This window comes from Melanerpes formicivorus, unplaced genomic scaffold (genome assembly GCF_026170545.1).
Source record: "Melanerpes formicivorus ecotype bairdi unplaced genomic scaffold, bMelFor1.0.p_v2 SCAF_3, whole genome shotgun sequence".
NCBI classification, from domain to species: Eukaryota; Metazoa; Chordata; class Aves; order Piciformes; family Picidae; genus Melanerpes; species Melanerpes formicivorus.
In genome coordinates, this window is record NW_027142355.1 from 19,784,428 (window position 1) to 19,805,355 (window position 20,928).

The following is a 20,928-nucleotide window of genomic DNA, read 5'->3' on the forward strand; positions in this document are numbered from 1 at the left end:
GTTTCTCCTTCTCCCAGACTTTTAACAACTTAATCTCTGCCCCTCCTGTAACTCTCAGTATGTGTGATTTCCTAGAAAGCCACAGTTTTCCAAGGCTGCACAGTGAACTGCTGGTCCTGGCTTCTGCTTGGGACATGAATCCCATCAAGGACCAAAAATTGATTGGATTACTTTTCACTCTGATCTGACACTGAAAAGAGACCCCAGCCACATATTTGATCAGCTCTTTCATGCTGACAAATCACAAACATGTAGGGTTGATCCTGCCTCTCTGTGCTCCACATCATCTTTGCTCTCCACCTACTCATGGTGTTAGATATCTTGGGTGCATTTCCATGGGTTTGGACTTCACTCCTTACCCAGTCTTAAAGTGCAAAGGAAAGCAGAGGAGCAGGAACCATCTGATTTTCAGTGAAGTTAGCTTACAATCTTTTCTGTCTCCTTTCTTAGCAGACACATTGTCCTTCTGCTCCTGTCCTGAGCTTCTGTGTGACATTTTCACATCATGTTAAACAATTACTGTGTCCCACCATCAAGAAAAGATTACTAGTGGGTAGTAAAATGCTCTTTCCACACTATCTGTGCCGGTGGGATGTGGTGTGACCTAATGTAGTAATCTTTGCAAAAAGTCCTTGAAGGCACAAAAAGAGACACAAGTTGAGCCTTTTTTACTTGAAGTCCCTGTAAAAGGGTCCACTGAAAATCTCCTTGAAAGCTGAAAACAGGAAGAGGTCCCCTTTTGGCTACAGAATTGCTTTGTGCTAACACTTCCACATGTAATGTGTAACATTTTGACAATGGCTGTTGGGCTTGCCAGCCCACAAGACTCAGTCTCTGTGTTTAGATTTTTTTTATTATTTTTTTTTTCATCTTAGAAGTTCCCAGATCTCCCAACCAAAATAAATCCACCCTTGTTTGGGTTTCCTGACCGTGTGGGATTGAACATGGCTGCAGCTGTACCACACACGCTGCAAGTGCTGTTGGCATCCTCTCCATTCAAGCTGAAATATTTCACACCAGGAAGTGCTTTGCAGATAGCAGAGCAGTCACAGGCTGACCCTGCTGCTTTCACACAGGGCTTGTGAAGAACAAGCCAGGGCTGGAAAGCTGACACATCAAGTGTGGAAAGACAGCACAAAATCTGAAGATAAAACAAAGTGGTTGTCCTGGAGAAAGGAGTAGGGATGAAGCTCTTCCTGCCTTTAAAAACAGTTTTGTCCTTTCTCTGCATGGATAGCATCTCTCTTGGCTATCCCCACATGGGGTTTTATGAAGGTGCCCATCATCTCAACATGTGGCTGACACGTGTGTGCTTGTGTACCACCAGACACTCTCATTTCCCAGTGAAATGGGCCACTCAAGAGGACATGGATGATTTAGGGAATGTGTAATCAGATACAGTGCTTCCTTTGTGTGCACACAGCATGGAAGCATGCTGGGAAATACATTTGATAGGTACCTTCCAAAGCAAGCACTGTCTGAAGTGGTCTGGGCTCCTTGAGATGCTTTGCAGCACTGTTGAGGGTGGTGATGCAGCCATTGCAGGTGTCACCTGGGCTTGTGCTTCAGGAGGTGGTAGGAATGGTGGAAAAAGGAAACTTGTGCCTCACCAAGACCAGAGAAAGATGGAGGGAAGCACTGAGTCTGCTTTGCCTTGGTGTTGCACCATGGAAGATGCTTTCTGAAATGTTTTGGGAGTGCTGATGGCAATTCTGGAGGGAATCTAAAGATTCTGGGCTGTGTACTCTCTTGTTGAGGCCCCTCTTGCGGGTACAGCCAATTGCATAGGTGGTAAAAGGCAGCTCCAAAATGGAAATCAAATCCTGGGAGCTTAGGGCTCAGGGGTATTAGATCCAGCTGCTGAGTTTGCAGGCATTGCATCAGGCTGTTCCTTCTTTCCATCCTTAACTCTTTTGCATGAATTCTGCATTAAAGACCTGCTGAGTTTTCTCTCAGAAAGGAATATCCTTCCCTGGCTCTTCAAAAGCAGATGTGTCTGGTACAAAGAAAGGTTTGAGTCAAGGAGTTTATTCCAGGTTCCTCCTGGGCAGAGGTTACAGGATATCCTTATTTATTATGGTGTGAGGTGCCCTGATGCAGAGAGGACCCACTGTTGCTTCACCAATAGTCAAAGAGTCAAAGCATTCTCAATACAAGTGATGCAAAATCCTGGCATTACTCAGAAGATGACTGGGATATAAATGCACAGGCCATATGTCCTGGAGATAGCTTTCCCTGCTTGAGCTGAGAGTGGGGCTAGTCTTAGCTCTCTAGTCCTCGCCAGACACACAGCATTAGGAGTTATCAGGACAAAGGAAAGCAAGTGTGACCGCTTCATGTTCCTCCAACCATCTAGGTGTACAAACAGAATGTATGGAAGATGTCCCAGACCTGTGGCCCCAGTTCTGCCCTGCTCAGCACAGACTGTGCTCTTGAACAAAGAAGGAGCAGAAATGGTCAAATCAGACTTTTGAAGGGCCTGTTTCTATAAAACACCTGGATCTTTGAGGATGAGTCAGCTGCTTGTCATTTGAATGTGCTCTGCCTCTTGCCCTGTCCTTCCTGTGAATGCCTGCTGGGGGATGATGAGGATGATGTCCACCCATCACCAACCCCATCAGCTGCTGCAGCTCAGGCAGAACCACTGGCAGCTGCCCAGTCTGGGCACCAGCTGCGGCACTGGCTCTTGACATCAAATATGTCAAACTTACTGATTAGCAGTGGCTGCAAACAACCTGGTGACATATTTTTCCACTGGAAGCATATCAGTTCTTAGACTGTTATTCAAAATGTGAGGGAAAAAACCTCCCCCCCAAAAATCCAAACAAGCTAAAAGCCAATGAAACAAGAAGCAAACAAAACAAAACAAAACAAAGTGCAAAAAACAGTGCAAAACACCCAACATTTCTGTACAGAGATTAAGGTTTTACACTTCCTCCCCCACCCCCCCATCTGGAATGACTGTTGCAAGCGTGTTTTCTATTATGGGTAACAGCTTACACTGCTCAGTGCTATTGACCCGCTCTGTTACAGAATATCTGAGTGAAGCACTGCCCAGCGCCTTGGCTCCATTGATCAGGGCAATCACCACTCACACTTCGGAATGCCTAGTGCTACAGCAGGTACAAAACACTCAACCAGCACTAAAAAAACACTCTGAGCCTTAAATCCTAATTTGTTCTTTGAAAATATTTCACACATATCACTACTTCTACTGCCTTGGGTCACTTTGGTCATCTTCCTATGAACCTACATTGATTTTTTTTCTTCTCTGCAGCAAATCACATCAGTTTCAGTAGCAAATAAATCACCCTGTTCTCCTCTACAACTAAACCAAACCTCCTGCAAATGTTTTCCCAGAAGACTTGAATGCTATCATGTAATTACCGCCCTGTCTGTGTGCACAAATGAGTGATATCTGGAGCAGTTTGCTGAAAATATGCCATATTTGAAATTTAAAACTACACAAAATTGCATTTTTATATATGTTTACAAAGAACTAGAGGTCTGATGTAGGAGAGATTAACAGACAGGGGCATCTTTGATAATAACAATAATAATAATAATAATAATAATAATAATAATAATAATAATAATAATAATAATAATAATAATAATAATCTGTTGCTATGTGCTTTAATGCCACATGGTTGTTATCATGATGATGACTCATGGTGCTTGCCACAGTACATAGCAGGGAATGAACCAAAAAGTGACCAGGAGTCCCTGCAGAGATGTTGATCTAACTAATAAAAGGCTGTGATGTCCAATACTGGTAAATGATTGCCCTGGCAGATAATTTAGGTCCTTTTCCCTTAGACCATGTTGTGTTCTTTGTGCATAATGAACAGAGTAAACATGGAGCTCCTCCAGGGGAAACAAGACTCTTCCAGGACATAGCACAATTCTTTTGTGGCTGTGCTATGATCAAGAGTTGATGAAGCACCTGTCCCAGGACCACTGGCTTGTCCTTGTGCAAAGACACCAGTGAGAATCCCATTTCACTTCTGCTGTTGATATTTATTTCTTTGGCCTGCATTAGGGACTGGCAATCCAAATGATGGATCACAGTCCCTGTACATAATGTGCAAACATGGGATGAAACTACGGAAATTGTCTTAAAGTGATTATTATCTAGAAAATAAGTTCACCCTGGGTGAGGCAGGTTGGCAAGCTCGCAAAATAAAGTTGTTCTTCACATAGTTTAGCTGAGCTGAGTTAGATCAGGGGAAGTTTGCATACAGGGCAAGTTATCCCGATCCTGGGTGTTAACTGGGAAGTTGGCAGCAAAGAAGATTGTCTACCTGTTGACTTATAAATGTAATGGGGCTTACGTTTTTGCTCTGGTTTTTGTGTTAGTGTTGCTTTTGCAGCCTTTAGGCATTCCTTTGGCATATGGATGAAAAGCATAGTATGGAACAATAGCCCCAAGGTCCCTAAGGTGGGATGAAGCCATAGGCTACCCTAGCCACTTGCCTTCCACTTCCTGTAGCATGTGAGCCTCTGGTTGCAATGGTTTCACTTGGGCTGCTCAGTAAGGAGTGATGAAGAGCTCAGCAGGACTGCAGCTTTCATCTCTCACCAGGACTTGTGGTCAGCTCTGGGAAGGAGGTTTTCTACCAGGTCCATGAGGCTGTGAAGGAGATTCTAGCAGGAGAGGATGGAAACTCCATCCCCTGGCTCAATTAATACTCATCTGCACGGAAGTGCTGACCACAGGGAAGAGCCCCAAGCTGGCAGGAGGATGAGCAGCTGGGCTGCCTCAGTTGCACAATTACTTATTTATTATTTATTCCCCATGCAGCCCTCACCCATGTGCACCGCACATGTGGAAAGGCTGTAGGAGCAACACAAGCTTCCTAGGTAAAAGTAGAGGAGACAACTACAGGATCTCAGCTTCAAGCAAGGTTTTAAGAGCTATGGTATGTTCTTGACCTAAAAATGTTGGCCCAAAGCAGGTGTCCACATTCAAACAGCTGCACAACTGACCACCTGAGTCGAAGTTTATCAAGACACACTTCTTAGCACAAAAGAAGTTGCAAATCTGTGAGGTTCAAGACTCCTGTGGCCAGTGAATGCTTTAAAATAATCAATAATGCTGAAAACTCTGTCACTTCCCTGTGGTCAACCTTAGCTCCAGAGCTCAGAGGATGCCCTGACCAGCCATATTAAAGCTCCTACAGTCTCCACTCCTGCCTTGTAACTAGTAGGGATAATGCTTAGAAGCTGATATATTTTTAAGCTGCCAATTGTTTTTCTGGCAAAGAAAGTGAATGGAAAGGTGTAATGGTTTGAATGAGAAGAAAATGGGTCAGACTGAACCACCAGGTTAACCTGGCTATTTTTCCAACACAGAAGTGAGGGAAAAGTAACACAGAAAATCTCGGGATTGAGGGGGAAAAAAATAAAAAAGAGATCAGATGAGAGTTTACTGATCAAAATCAGATAAACAGGGTACAAAATGCATAATTACCTTAGTCTGTTTGCAGAAAAAGCAGGGTGCAAAGCAGCAGCAAGCAGAAGCAAAGGAGCCAAAAGCCCAAGCCAGTAAACTACTCCCCCATCCCTCCTTGTCCCCATGACAAACCAGTAGAAAAAAACAACACCCAAAAACCTGGAACCCAGAAGCAGCAACTGGAACAGGAAGTCTCCCATGTTACAACCTGAATTTCAAGCCCCGTAATATGTTGTTCCAGCCAGCACTTCTGTTTTTTGAAGCTGGCATGACTGGAGCGTGGTATGAATAACAGCAGGAGGTTCAACTCAATCCATGACAAAAGGTAGCAAGGGTGAAAAAGTCAAACATAGTGAAGTCTGGATTGGGAATGTCTCTCCTGCATCGACATAAATGCGGGGAGGGCACAAGGTGTTCTGTGTCCCTTTGCATTTTAAAGTATTTAGAGCTGTATTATGTTTAAGAAGGGAAACAATACATGACATAAACCAGCACAAGGTCCGCACTGGTAAGGAAGCTGGCTTCTGCAGAAAAGAACTTTATCTCAGGGTATAACTGAAATCAGGCCTCCAAGGCAGGCCACTCTCAGGGCTGTGATTTAGGTGTCTGCAGGGTAATACCCTAGTTGGTTTAAAAAGCAGCGTTGGAATTAGATTTAATTCTAACTGCATGGCTCAAGCACTGAGTGTTTTGAGGTTAAGGCGTGCCATTCCCAGCTTTAAAGTTCGCCTGAGAGTTATTGCTTGGTGTCGTAAATGGACTTAAGGACCATAGGAGACAGTTTTTCATTTCAGCCCTGATACAGTAAGCCACTTAAACACTTGCTTATGTCACACTGAAATAAAAGGGATTTATGAACACAGCTATGTGCTCTGCTGAATCAGAGCATTTTTGCTGAGTGCTGTTTAGAGGAAGCACGAGAAATAACCTGTGCAGATGTCCTCGGGTGATGTGGGAGCCTCAGCAAGGCTGGAAAGTGCTAGGCAGAAGAAGCAAGGAGCCCCTGGGCAGGCCGGGAACTCTTTTGTCAGCTCTCAAGACAAAACAGGGAAGTCACCAGGGTCACTCAGCCTTTAGCTCGCTTTAATTTTTATCCAGTCAGTCCCCGTCAGCAACCACACAATGGCTGGGTCACGCTTTTCATGCCATGCTTCCACCAGGATGACACCACAGCTGACACCACCCCACCTGCTTGCTTGCTTTCTAATTACTGAAACTTTCCTCTCCTGATTAATGGGTGTTTGAAGAAATGATCACAATGCTTGATACAGCCCCTCATAAACACATCCCCAGCACAGATCCCCCACATGTCAAGCTCCTCCAAGAGGCAGCAACCCTCCCTTCCGGCAGGTCAGGAGAGGGTTTTAAGAGCTGTGTCTGTAACCATGGTTTCAGCAATTTCATCTCCATTCCTTAGTCCATGGGTAAGGACATAGATTTTTCAAGGGATTGGGAAAATGGCTTGCAGTGAAAGCCAATGGCTTTGGGCACGATATGTTCCTCTGGGCTTACCCAACCGGTGGGAGATGCCACATCACTGTTGGCTTATGTTTTCCGGCTATGAAATGTGCATGTATTTCACACAGCCTCAGAGTATGCCCTTAAGAGGGAAACCCATGCTGCATTAGAAGGTGGAGTATGGCTATGCATCAGTCACCTACATCTCTTTGCACCACCATTATCCACATTTACAGCATCTTTCCTGGCCCCATCTTTTCAGTTCCAAAGCTACATTTGCCACCAAGTTCCCTGCTTCTCTTTCTCTGAATATGCAACAGCTTCATTCTCCTACATAAGCACTGCTAGAAGATGACAGGTGCCTGAGGATACAGCTGGGATACCATTCCTAGGGGAAAAAAACTACCGGCTTAGAGCTAGCCTCCCCTGTTCCAGAACACTAAATAGTCTCTCCATTAAAAAATCATCACATGGACAAATCTGAATGTTAGAAGTGTTGTCTAATGGATTCCTATGTACTGCAGTAGGAAGCAGTGGTACTGAATTCTGTATTGGCTCATTTCAGGAAGTTCAGATCATGTTATGTACTGTGTCACTGACCATTACACACAGGGCAGAAGACATAGACCTCTGCTCTCTATGCAAGGATCCTTGTGCCAATTTAAAATAATTTTTCTCTCTTTTGAAATAATAATTACAAACCAGACTTTCTATTGTTGGTTTAAGAAAGGTGGAAAATAGTTGGTAAAAATAAGAACCATATTCAGAACAAGAGTATCTCCCCATCCTCAGACCTTTGAGCCATGACAGCTCAGGCAGAAGCCAGCCCGCCTAAATATGGCCCATTCTGGTGAAAAGGAGGAGCAGGGGAAGTGAATGTGCATGAAGACTTCGGAGATGGACTGTAAGATGGCATGAACAGTGCTGCAAGCCATAGCAATGTGATGTCAGGGCAAGTCACTGTACAGAGGCCCATGACTGGGACAGATGAACCAGATTTACACCAACGGCCATCTCTTTGTTCTTCTTTAGGGATTGTTCCCATTGAGTCGCAACCAAAAGACTGTAAAAATGAGCAAGCCTCAAGGGCAGGCCCCTCTGGGCAACTCCCCAGCTGCCCAGCCGTTGCTGTTCTGCACCAATGACAGAGTCAGCTGTAGCCATGTCCCCTCTCCCCAGGTGTGCGTGCAAGGATCAGTCATGTTGCTCAGCTCTTTGCACGCTATCTCACAGCCCTCCTCATCCCAATCACTGCCAGTATTATTTACTAGGTGCTGATGCACCTAGATAGCAGCTGGGTAGGATGCTCTGCAAACACAGAGCTTAAAATAAAAAAGTCCATTCCTTCAGGATCCTGAAGTGTGAGTGTAGAACAGGACATGACAGATGGATGCAAGCAAGTGAGGAAACGGTGCTGGTCAGTGCAACAGACGGCCAGTTACAAGACCTGCCCCAGTTCAGCACAGAGAACTGTTACCACATGTGCAGACATGGGAAACACAAAAAAATCCCCCTTTCTCTCCCTGCAAGCTTAGGAGATGTCAGGCTGAGAAGGCAGCAAGAAGTGGTCAAGTGGGAGCAGGATGTTTAATCTAAGAGTTTATTGTAATCAGCAGGCTGTCATCTCTCCCTATCTCCTTTCAACGGGTCTGTCCAAACAGCAGGCTAAGCCACACAGATTTTTGTGTATTCAGCACAGTAATTGCCTCCTGTACAGGCAGTGAGCATTTAGGAAACATTCTGCCTCCAATTATAATTTGTGATTTAAGTCATGGAAGAACACGCCATATTCCTCCTGATTTCTGCAGTCACTGGCCTAATGAAACGTGCCGCAGATATTTATAGAACTGCCATTGTAAATAGCATTTGCATGTGGTGCCTTGGAGTTATTTAGTGTGACAGTGCTTTCACCAGGAGGATTTGTTCATTTTGAAAGGGAAAGGTTCCCTTTGGAGCTGTTTCCTTCCAGCGCCTTTGCTGTTTGTGTTGGGTGGATCAGTTCTGTGGACAGTTGCTGATAATTTAGTGACAAGGTGATGGGCGCACAGGGATTAGCTGAGCGTGGTATGGGTTTTTTGGGCTGTGTCACAGACAGTTTATAGGATTTTCTGAGACAGTGTTTGGAGTTATAGCAAAGATGAATAGAGAGGAGAGCAGTCACTGGAACAGTTTATGCCACAGAGCGAAACAACCGCCAGCTTGCCTTCCCTAGGAAACACATTGTGTAAATATTTGGGCAGAAGCCTCCACAGGAGATTTAAAGTCTTGTGATAAAGGTAACTAAAACATTCTTTCTTTGAGAAAAGCAGCTAGGATATGGAAGATCCCATGAGTAACCATGAGAGAGATTTCCTTTCTGTAATATCCCTACATAAGAGAGAACAAGTGCATGTCAGGTCTTGTTGGCGCTGATGGGTCTCAAAGCATTTTACAAAGGAGGTCAGCATTAGTTATCCTATCCTCAAGGTGCAGAAGCCAAGGAGAGGAGAAAGCACACATGCCTTGTGTATGATCAGCTCTTCAGCACGCTAATCCAGCACCTCATCCACACAAACACGTTCCTTCACATGCCTTACAAGCGCTATCTGTGTCTGTACATTGAAGATACATTGACCCTGGTCTTTACGCACTTGTGTGTATAGAAGACAGAGCTTTTGAGAAGCGCTCGTGTTCAACTCTTCAAGTGCTTGAGGGTCAGGCTGCATGGGCAGGCACTGAAAGAAGTGGCAGATTTTCTGAAAAAAAAAAAAAAAAAAGTGATGTACTGAGCTGTTATGAAAAAAAAAATTGTTCTGTATTTTGGCACATCCTCCCCATTTGAGTTGGTGATAAATCTGGCCCATGAAATGCATGTGGCCCATATTCACACCCAGCATGTGTAGCTCCCTGCCATATGTATGAACTGTTAGCACTCAGGAGTGTGTAATACACTTCCATATCTTCATACATCTTGAGAAGCATTAGAAATTTGAGGGGTTGATATAGATACAGCATGCTGGCTCTTGGAAGACTCTTTTGGGTGGAGCACTAGAGCTTGGATCTAGTCTCTTACCCATCATGCTCTTGTCACCTGGGAACTGTCTCACCTAACCTGAAATGTCTGGAATTCTCTCTGCTTTGAGAATCAAGGGCATCTAGACTGTTAGTTTAAACCAGACACTTGACTTTTTACCTTCTGGAGTTAGGGTGAAAGGCTGTTGCCCTTCAGAAGGAAATTGGGAAGCTGTGTTGGTACAGGAAAAGGCACTCACTGAGGCATGGTGAAATCAAGGACCCGGTCAGGAGCAAACTCTCTTGGTTCCCTGCCACATCAAGTATTTTCTTCTGTCAACAGCTCCTCTCAACCATTGCTTCTTGTGTCTTTGCTAGGATTTTACTTTTCCATGGTGAAGGGAAAGCCATGGTGCTGTGCCTCATCTAGTTTTCCCCCGTCCTTCTCTGAGTAAGAGCCTTTGGAGAGGGGCAGTTAATTCACTCCTGATAGTCTTCCTCCAACCAAGCTCTGGTGCTGCTCAGCTCATGCTTAGTGACCTCCTGCTCCCACATTCACACTTATAGGTCTTTGTGGTTCCCTGACTTGTTCCCTAAGAGCTGGCCACAGCCCCACCCACAGCAATGCAGCAGATACTATAGATCAGCCAATTTGCAAAGCTTCAGAAGCACATCCTCCACACAGCCTGTGCTAAATCAGTTCCTTCTTGCTGTGCTTTGAAATGTTCCCATTTCTTGCTCTGACAAACCAGTAGAATTTGTATTATCTAATGATGCAAAAAGCACGTAGTGCAGGCTTCAGATACCTGGTGGAATAATAAAATGGGGAGAAGGGAAGGCAAGACCATCATATTTTAGCTTTTATCAAGTAGAAATTCTGCTTTCTACCTTATTTTCTTTTCTCTTGGAAGCATGATTTGATTCTAAGGGAAGTGAAAAGCCCCATGGCTGGGCATCCTGCCCACAACAGGAAATACTGTAACATGTCTCCCGCCACATACATACATTGTGGTCCTTTTGAGCTTCAAGCTCAAGACAAAACTAGATGCTTCTTCACTGTCTGATCCACCTGGGCTTGGATCAGGGTCTAGTGTTAAGTCTCCTTCTCTCCCCTGAGGCTGTACAGTGGCTGATGCATCCTTTTCAGCTCTTTACCCTCTCTTGTGCAGAAAAGCCTAAGTGGAAGCAGCCTGCAGACCACCAGCTGGGGCCATTAACCCATAGAATGAACCTTCAAACCACTGAGAGGCATAGAAACAAGGTGTGCCTTGCTGTGTGTTCACACACTGCATGATCAAATCATAAAACCAGTTGTGGCTTTTGACAGGCACTTTGATGAGGGACAGAACTGCTGGGGACAAGCTGATGTGAAAGCAGTGTGGAGTTGTCCAATTCTGGGCCCCTCAGTTCAAGGACAGAGAACTGCTTGAAAGAGTCCAGTGCAGAGACACAATGATAATGGAGTGGAACATCTCCCTGCTGAGGAAAGGCTGAGGGAGGTGGAGCTCTTCAGATTGGAGAAGACTGAGTGGTGATCTCATTCATGCTTATAAATATGTGAGGGGTGAGTGTGAGGAGGATGGAGCCAGGATCTTCTCAGTGATGCCCAATGATAGGACAAGGGGCAATGTGTGCAGGCTGGAGCAGAGGAGGTTCCACATGAACATAAGGAAAAGCTTTTTCACTGTGGAGGTGCTGGAGCCCTGAACAGGCTGCGCAGAAAGGTTGTGGAGCCCCCTTCTCTGGAGGTATGCCAAACCTGCCTGGATGTGTTCCTGTGTGATGTGCTCTAGGTGATCGTGCTCTGACAGTGGGGTTGGACTGGATGATCTTTTGAGGTCCCTTCTAACCTCTAATGTTCTGTGATGCCCTTTCCCATTTTTTCAAATGATATTCACAAATACCTTGCAATTAGTCAGGCGTCATGTTCTGTATTTCAGAGCTCCGTTTTATTCAGGTACTTCATGTTCCTAACTGTTTGCATTTGGGATTTCTTTAAGCAGTGGAAGCACTGAGGGAATTGGAAACTCTGGGTTGAAAAAGTGTGGAGAACTAGAGAAGCAAGTGCTTTGCTGAAATGCTAAAGCACAAAATCAAACATCTCAGAAAATCTTCCCTCTTCCCCGTTTCACCTTCTGTTTTTCTTATTTCAACTTCGTTATAATGGATGGAGCGTAACACAGGAGAGCTGGGCTGGGTTTCTATCTCTGCCATTGCATGTTACTGCCATGGTAAACTCACTTCTTGCCTTGGGTAAACTTGTATTAAAACTGGACTATCAGTGCATACTCACCATCCCAGCGATGCAGCAGATGTGTGACAGTAAAAGGACAGGAGAGATGCTGAAGCAGAGCTCAGCCACTCAGATTTTTATCTGCTGGGGTTGCCCAGCAAAGCAAGCTTGATGTTCCTCATGCTCACATGAACACAACCCCCACAGCTCTTATTCAAGGCAGGGCAGACTGTTGCAAAGCCCTTCTGTGAGCCTCTTGTGTAGCTTTACAGCTGAGCTGAAAGCTGTTTAATACAGACCTCATAAAGAAAAATCTCACTCACCAATTTATATACCTTATGAGAAGCCATATTTTGCATAGGATTGCTTGCTGGGGGAAACTCTCGTAAGAAGACAATTTATTGCCGTGGCAGTAACTGTCTGACATTTATGAGAAGCCTTGTTTTACAAGGCTTTCCTTTGGCTGCAATGCCAGGGCTTCAGTTGTGCTCATGGAAAATGAGAAGGAAAGTGGTATTATTTAGTGAAGGAAAGTGATATTATTTCACATGCATGATACTCCAGAGGCCTGCTGGTGGGAATAACAATGGGGGCAAAGTCTGCTTGGATTGCAATGGGATTGTGCATTCCAGGATCGTAAATTTGGGCTGAGTTGGAGGGAAAAGCTCATTCTGTCTAAAGCGGTCTCACAATAAACTCTGTAGCTTGCATGGTCGCTTGAGGTTCAATAGATTTCTCAACACATCTGGTTTTTGCTATGGGCATGAGACTGGGGTCAGGGTGGATGTGGGACAGGAGCACCCAGGAGAGTCTGACAGGCGGTGCCTGCAATTGGCAGGTTAAGGGAGAAGCTGATGGAGACAGCCAAGGTTGCTGCCCCTGTGGCAATGGCCATACACCACCTGAACTAAAGCAGGTGATGTTGATGGTGCCAGCCTCCTGGATGCCAGCAAATTCAGCATTCAGCTCTGCCCAGCCACACGTGGATGCATTTTAGCTTGCAGAGCTAAAGCAGAAGGATGAGCTGTTCTTTGTTAACCCCCTAAGCCCACACCTTCCCACTCTCTGCAAAGCAGCTTTGCATCAGGGTCTCAGCTCCCCTCAGCAGGGAGAACTGATGGCTGAGGGCAGTACATAGGGCACTGTGGCAGCCACATCCCCAGGAGTGTTTTCCTTCCAGCCAGGCTCCTGTGGACCTCTGCTCCCTTCAGGTGATGCTTTTGGACCCACCACAGCAAGAAATATCATTAAAATGAGTTGGGGATTTATATAGTACTTAGGAAGGCACCTTGGCTAGAAGGTGGTGGGTCCCTGAAGGACTGAACTGTACTGTGGGGCTGAGCTGGGTCCATGCCACTGTGGGTCAGGGTGTGTGTAAGTGTCATAAGGCAAGCTCACTCTGAGGCTCTGCCTGCGTGCTGCCTAAGTCGTGCTGAGGAAGGGATTTCCAAGAGCCAAAGAGGCTTAGTTAGTTCATATCCCATTAGCAGAGAGTGGGGCTGTGCCTGTGCATGCTGAAGGGCTTGGAGGAGTTGAGCTGGGATCTGTAACTCTGCAAAGCAAAGTTGCTCCTCACTTATGGTGCTCTGTGCAAGAGGAAAACCGGGAAAGGGCTTGACTGACTGTAGAGGAGCTCCTTCCTGCCTCAGGTCATTTATTCATTAGCATCCAAGTCTACAGAACCTTGAACATCTTGTAAAAATCTTCTATACTCTAAAGTTTTATTGATGTTATTTGTTAACAGTTGTAATAAACTATACTGGCGTGGAAGCACCTTTGGATCCAAATAATCACTAGTGGCTTCCATGGTAAATCAGATGGAGATAATCCATTTAGCAGGGCCTGTGGTGACAGGACAAGGGATGATGGTTTTACACTGAAAGAGGAGAGCTTTGGACTAGATATAAGGAAGAAATTGTTTACAGTGAGGGTGGTGAAATATTGGAACAAGTTGCCCAGGGAAGTGGCAGATGTCCCATCCCTGGAGACATTCCAGGTTTGGTTGGATGGGGCTCTGAGCAACCTGATCTAGTTGTTCCTGCTTACTGCAAGCAGTTTGGACTAGATGACCTTCAAAGGTCCCTTCCAAGACAAAATCATTCCATGATTCCAAGATCTTAAATAGGACACCCCAAGTAGGACAAGCCCATTTGGGGATTCAGGCCCAAATGAGCAGCTGGTGCAACCCCAGAGAGCACTGTCAGCAGAGCCCAGGGAGCAGTCTTGCTTGCTTGGTGATACCTCTGAGATGGCTGAATCACTGTTGTTATGAGATGTGGGGGAAATTTCTTGGATGTCTCCTCAGCTAACCAAGCTGCCTGCAAAACCTCATCCCAGCAGCTGCATCCAAGCAGACTCCACACACTCCTCCATGACAGCTACTGGGGTGGATTTTCTTTTTCTCCTTCCAGCCTTTTCTTTCTTTTGGTGCCAAAAGAATGGGAATTAATTGGGGGGGGGGGGGGAACAGAAAATAAAAATAAAACAAACCCTAAACCAAAACAAGACCAAAAGCAGAGCAGTGAATGGAAGCCTTCAGCCTGTGCTGGGAGACAGCAGTGTGCTGAGCCCTGACATGCATGCCTCTTCTCTCTTGCAGATGACGGAGGGTCGCAGATGCCAGGTGCACCTCCTTGATGACAGGAAGCTGGAGCTCCTTGTTCAGGTAGGAACTGCATATTTTGCCATATGATAGTCTGTTTTGGCTGCAGACTTCCACTTGGCTCAAGAGAGAAAAGGGTTTCCAGCTGGTTTTCTCCACAGCTTCACACTGTGATTGCCTGCGGAGCTCAGGGAGGCTGTGCTACTGCTGGATGGGAAGGATCTGCAATGACCTGTCTGTGGGAAGGACTAATTCAGGACATATTTTGCTTTATTTCTTTGTCAAAATTGTCCCTGTAACTGCCAGTGAGATAGAAAAGCAGTTCTGGTCATTTCTGACACTGTTCACTATATCCTTTAGCTATTTTTTGAGGCATTGCTCAGCTTTGAGAAATGCATCTGCCTTTTTTTCTTTTTCTTTGTGAAAAGTATCTGCCTAAAATACCTCCAGCATGTGTTTTAATCCTCCTTACTCGCCCTCATGTGTTGCTGGGGTAGGATGCCAGGCTCTGTGCCAGAGGTGGGTATGCCACATGCATCCACCTCTATCAGAAGTGCAGAAGAGGCTGCAGTGGTGGTGCCACAGGAGAGCATTGTTTGAGATATTACAGAGGTTCTAAACCATGTCCAACACAGATATACATTAAAATACGTCTCTGCTCCATCTGCCCTATTTTTTATTTTTAAAAACAATGGAAAATTAGCAAAAATGAGATTCTGGAGCTGACTGTGTAATGATGGGCTCCTGGAAGCTTTCCTCACAATTTTGGCTCATGTCTCAGATATCACCAATGGGTTAATAAAAAGAATTAGTGGAATGTCTTTCCTTTTACAAACTGCTGGCCAGCCACAGACAGCCCAAGAAGCAGGAAATGAAACTTCCCATAGTGCCCAATTTCTCTGGTTGCAGCTGATAAGCCAGGAACCAGGATTGTATCCTGCCCAGCACAGACAAAACTGAATGGGGATTGCTGAAGGCCACTTGAATCACCGGAAGCACATTCAGCCTCACTTTCTGGAAAGCTGCTTAAAACCACCAAATGTTCATGGGTAACCCTTTTTCAAGTACATAGTCACTGAGGAGGTGAAATCCCTCAGCTCTCCAGGACACTCAGTGTGGTCAGAAAGTGCCTGGATAACTGTGAAAGAGCCAGGCCAGGGCTGGAATGAGAACAGCTAAATCAGGATGACTAATTAAAACAAAACACCATTCCAATGGTCTCTGCACATGAGCATCTCTGCACCGTGCTTCACTGGGCTCTCACTGATGCTTAGCAGCTGGCTGGGGGTGGTTTATCCACCTTCATCACAAGGATGCAACACTTGGCTTCCTCTTCCATAGAGATGTCTTTTTAAGTGTTTCTTAATTCAATTAAAAATTAATGAGCTATTGGAGAACAACTCTACTACAGCACTGCTCACAACATTAATAATCACAGTTTAAAATATACTTCAGGGGATCTATATGAGCTGCCCTGGTCAACCTGCTTATTTGGGGTTTTACCAATAACACAGAAACCCCATAGTGAAGATGAAAGTCGAGGACGCTGGTTTAAGAAGCTCTGTGCCCTATTCTGAGTGAGCAGGAACAATATCATGTGACATTATTTTAAGTGGTCGATCACACCTTCAGTAGGAATTTCTTCTAATCAATACAGGAAGTGAATTGCTCTGTAAATCACACTTAATTAGTCTGCAAGTGACCCGTGCCTGAATTTTATTCATACAATAAATTGTTTTACTGTTTTCAAGTAATGTATGAATGGAGAAAGCCAGGAGGGATGATTATGAAAAATTATTATCCAGAAAAAGCAGTGACCTCTGTTGCATGCATTGACCCAGCTCTCTGAGCAGCACTGTGTCCCTCAGATGCTTTTCTGGTTAAATGAGGCTTTTCAGTGCTGTCAGGTAGACTCTACTCAGGGCAACAGCAAATAAAACACTTTGGGGTAGAGCAGATGACAGGAGAAGAGGATGTTTGGATTTCAGTAGGTCTCCAGTATTGATACTCTCTGCAGATGTAGGCACATTGCTTTGGTTTGCTTCCTATTAAGCACAGGCAAAGTCTCCAGCTTTAGGGTGGTCCGAGTGTTGCTCCGCCACTTGAGGCAGAAATGGTCTGATGCTACCCAGATGAGAAATGCTTTGCCTTGGCACGCCCCAAATTAACTAGCTCCCTCTGGGAGCAACATGCACTTCACCAGGGGAAATCTCAACAGCTGACCCATATTGTTTGCAACCTGTGGTGAGATTTCAGAGAAAAGTTGCATTGTAATCTCTGAGCACCATTGTTATTACCTTATCTCATTGCTGAAGTGAATACAAAGATGTAAATAAAATGTTCATCCATCCCTGGGCTTTTGGCTGTCACTTCAAGGCTGTATTTTTCTGTGGGGATCTTGCCATGGGCTAGAACAGAGGGTGATTTGTTGGTTTATGCCATAGAAAAGGTTTCTTCATAGCTGTGTTGAGTCTTAATATCTAGACCTGCATTGGCTTGAATCACTTAGGACCCAGGCTCTTAAATTCTCATGAAAATTCCTCCTTCCCACCAACCTCAACCTTTCCTGAAGCTTTTCTATAGCTAATTTCACACTCCTGTGGCAAATTCATGAGGCACCGCTGGGAACTGGTAGAATGGATTTCTCCACCATGGGTGAGGTCAAAACAGCATCCTACTGGATCTGGCTTTACGCAGTCTTGCAATGCTTGTGTATGTGATGTCAAGTGCTCTGCTTAGAGAAGGTTTCAGGGATCCTGCTGCTGTGTTTGGGTATGGATAAACACAGCAGAAGAAGCTGGGTCTGACTGAAAGAGGGAGATGGGCACAGCTTTCTCAAAAGGCTGTAGAAGGGCTCATGGAGCACCTTGAAACTGCTTAGGCCAGCAGCTCTGGGGAGCTGAAATTATTTCCTCTCCAGCTGCCTTGAGTGATGCTGGGCAGATCTGGGAACGATCACGGTGTTTGCAAAAACCCGTGTACTAAGCATATGTGCTCCCTTTTTTGTCTGCAAATTAGCTGTGATCAGTCTCAGGGGATTATGAATGTCATTCAAAGTGTATCAATGGATGGCTAATGAGGACCACACTTCAGGTTGCAAGATGATGGCAAGTGGGAACTGTTCTCCCATGGTTGCTCACAGGAGTCAGCCTAGACTCTGAGACAGCTCCACCAGACCAGATTGTAATGTTTTGCACCACAAATTCTCTCCTGAAACTACAACGACCCTTCAGACTGGCCACACGGCTGTTGCCAGTGGGACCCCCTCATGCACATGTTTTATTTGCATTACTGAGCCCCAAAAGTGTGATTTGGGCTCAGAGGCAGCATTTATAACCTCTTTCTGTGAATGCTGGCTTGCTTTGGTGTTGGCACCTAAAACACAGGCTTAGGGTTACCACCATCAGGGAAGCAGTCCTGGGTTTACTCAGTCAAAGGGTCCTGACTAATGCCTTTTGCTTCCAAGCTAAGCAGCTGCAGTGTGGTAGAGCAGCAGCAAAGGAAAAGCAGAAACGCAGGCTTTGCAGATAAAAGAAAGCGCTCCCCAACGTGCTTTGTCAGACAAATGCTGAAATTCAGAAGGGCTAATCATAAACAGAGACAGAGGAGGATCATATGGAAATCTCTTCCTGAGGGTCTGAAACTCAAAGCCTGTTTGATTTGGGATTAGGAAGAAGAGTTGCATTTGGTATGTGTTTCATTTGATAAATGCCTGTTGATCTGGTGTGTGGCAAGTTTACACAGGATAGTTTTTTGACAATATTTTCTTTCTGAGCAGGAGCAGAGCATGGCTCTTTGGATCTCTTACAATCTGAAGTGGGTTGTTGGGGTTTTCCCCCCCTCTTTCTCTTTGACTCATGATTAGTTTCTAATGCAGTTTTTTGGGTTTTCTGTTTTTAAAGTGTTTGGCTGTAACCAGCTAATCCTTTTCAGTGAGTGGGTTTCTTTCTTGCTTCTGGAAAATGTATTTTCTCACATTCCCCAGTCTCAGCCTTCCTATCAGTTATATGATTTCCCTATGACCAAATATCATTAGTCTGTTGCGCCTGAAAGGTTTGTGTTTCTTTGGTTAAAGACTTGCATAATTGGCAATACATTCCCTTTCATCTGGGGTTTTGGAAACAAGTCTTTTTTCCAGGCTGGCTGAACCAGGCAGTTTGGCTTGCTCCCAGCTCATGTGCCGGCTGCTGGTGCCTGTTATCTGACAGCAGCTCCAGCAATTGTCATCCACAGTGTAAAGCCTCCTAATTCTTTCACTCTGGAAGACCTATTGCAAAAATAGAACTCACCCAGGGCTCCTAGCAGAGCGATATGTGGGGTCTGGAAGGCTCTGAAATGTAATCATAGGGAAAAAATGGGCTTTTTTTGTTTCAAACTTTCTCCCCAAGGAGCACTGAGCCTGATTTGGAAGAGTTAGGGTGAGATGTGGGGGTCAGGACCATGCTTGCCTGTAGGTATTTGGTTGGTTAACCCACTTGTGATCACTTCTTAAGTAATTCCTGCTGCCCAAATAGCTCAGGGTAAGCTAGGTAAGCTTGCAGCATTTCTGTCTCCCAGCTACAAGGCAAGAGCATCCGAAACTATGTGAACGCTAATATGTGTAAATGCCTAGCCAACATTAATGGGATGCACAGAACATCCCTTTCCAATCCTTTAGCCTTGTGCAAAAGGTGACTGGCTCTGCTCTGAGTGGATCAGAAGTCCTTTGAAACCCCAGGACTTGTTTCTTGCATGCCTGCTGGGCTTCAGCATCTCATACCCAGCAACCACTCCAGACTGGGAGATGCTGGTAGCTGTGAGCTAGCACTGGGATGGCAAGATACCTCCTGGGCTAGTGAGATGCCTTATGGGCTGATGACTCACTGCCACATAAATAGCTGGCATCAGCATGACTGACCCAGTGGAAATGTTCAGTTCAGAGCACACCAGTGTCCCTTGCTGCTCTGGGCTTAGCCTCACTGGGACCTGGAAGAGGCACACAGTCCTGGGGAACATACAGCATCTCTTGAAAGCAGTAACTCCACTAATAAGAGTTAGAAGGAGAAATCCAATTTTCTACTCTCCTCCCAGATGCTGTAGAGTTTTTGGCAATAGTTTCACTGTTGCTCATGGTCAGGAAATTACAGTCAGTGGGAATTTACCTGTGTTTCCTAGCTGCCTCATTCCTGTGTGCCCCTAAGTGGAGCTGGTACAGCAAGCAAAGCTTCCCTTCCAGGAGGTGCTAAGGATGGCACCTGCCTGCCACTGGGGAGACATTTTCTAATTTTGGATAGAGGTTTTGCATGAGGACCAGAGCAAAATACCACATCCTCAGACTAGGATAAACAATCTCCTCTGGGAAGTCACAAAATTTGCAAGGAAATGAGGTCCAGCCCTGCTCCATTGCTGGAACTGGGGATTCCTTTAACAGTACCCAGGCTGATACAGAAATGCAGCCTCATGGCCCTGACCATAAATGGAGACATTTGGATGCCAATAGCTGTCCTTGCCATGTGACAGCTCAGCTCCCTGTAGCACTTGCAGCCTCTTCTCCAAAAGTGCTTTTTACCATCACCACAGAAGGCAGCAGCAGCCAGCACTGGGCTGGGAGTGGGTGAGAGGGTGAGTCCTGCTTCTCCAGTTCCACTACCCTTCCCTGACACCCTTCCAGTAGCAGCACAATGAATATGTTGCTGGGGTTGCTTATAGGCCATGTCCTATCGGACACAGAGAACTGGGATGGGCTGGCAGTGTTGCCTTTGGGTGAGTGTCTGAGGGAGGCTTTCCTCAACTCTCTTCCCACCCAGCCTCTTCATACCTTCAACAGAACATCTGGAAAGTGTCCCTTCATCTCAATGCAAGAGCTCAGCTTTGGCTTGGCAACTGTCCTCTGAGGGGATTTGTAATTTTGGGTCGGTGTGTTGCTCCTCTCACAAAAAAAATGGATGTTTTCTGCAGGGCAGCCGAGTAACTGGAGACCAGGCTGAACTTGAGTGGGGTTTTCTGCTAGGAATCTGACAGAATCCAGTCTCTTACACTGAGAAGTATGTGCCAAAATTGGATTTGGATCATAATTTAAAATGGATTGTATGCGAAAGGGTGCTCAGATCTGCCTTCTGGAGAGCAGGCTTTATTTCCTTTAACTAACTGCAAAGCTAGGGCTCTGATATGTCTGATTTCCAAACCAAATCCTGATTTACTACAGTAAGA

The 20,928-nt window shown here is 45.4% G+C and overlaps 1 protein-coding gene across 5 annotated transcripts in view; it reads left to right on the plus strand.

The window, feature by feature from the left end:
- FRMD4A (FERM domain containing 4A) overlaps positions 1-20,928 on the plus strand; it is a 306,449-nt gene that overhangs the window by 149,956 nt on the left and 135,565 nt on the right. For all 5 annotated transcript variants that reach the window (XM_068168119.1, XM_068168108.1, XM_068168113.1 and 2 more), the window contains exon 2: positions 14,737-14,802. In XM_068168119.1, coding sequence (XP_068024220.1) covers positions 14,737-14,802 — 66 coding nt within the window. The remainder of the gene's footprint in view (positions 1-14,736; positions 14,803-20,928) is intronic.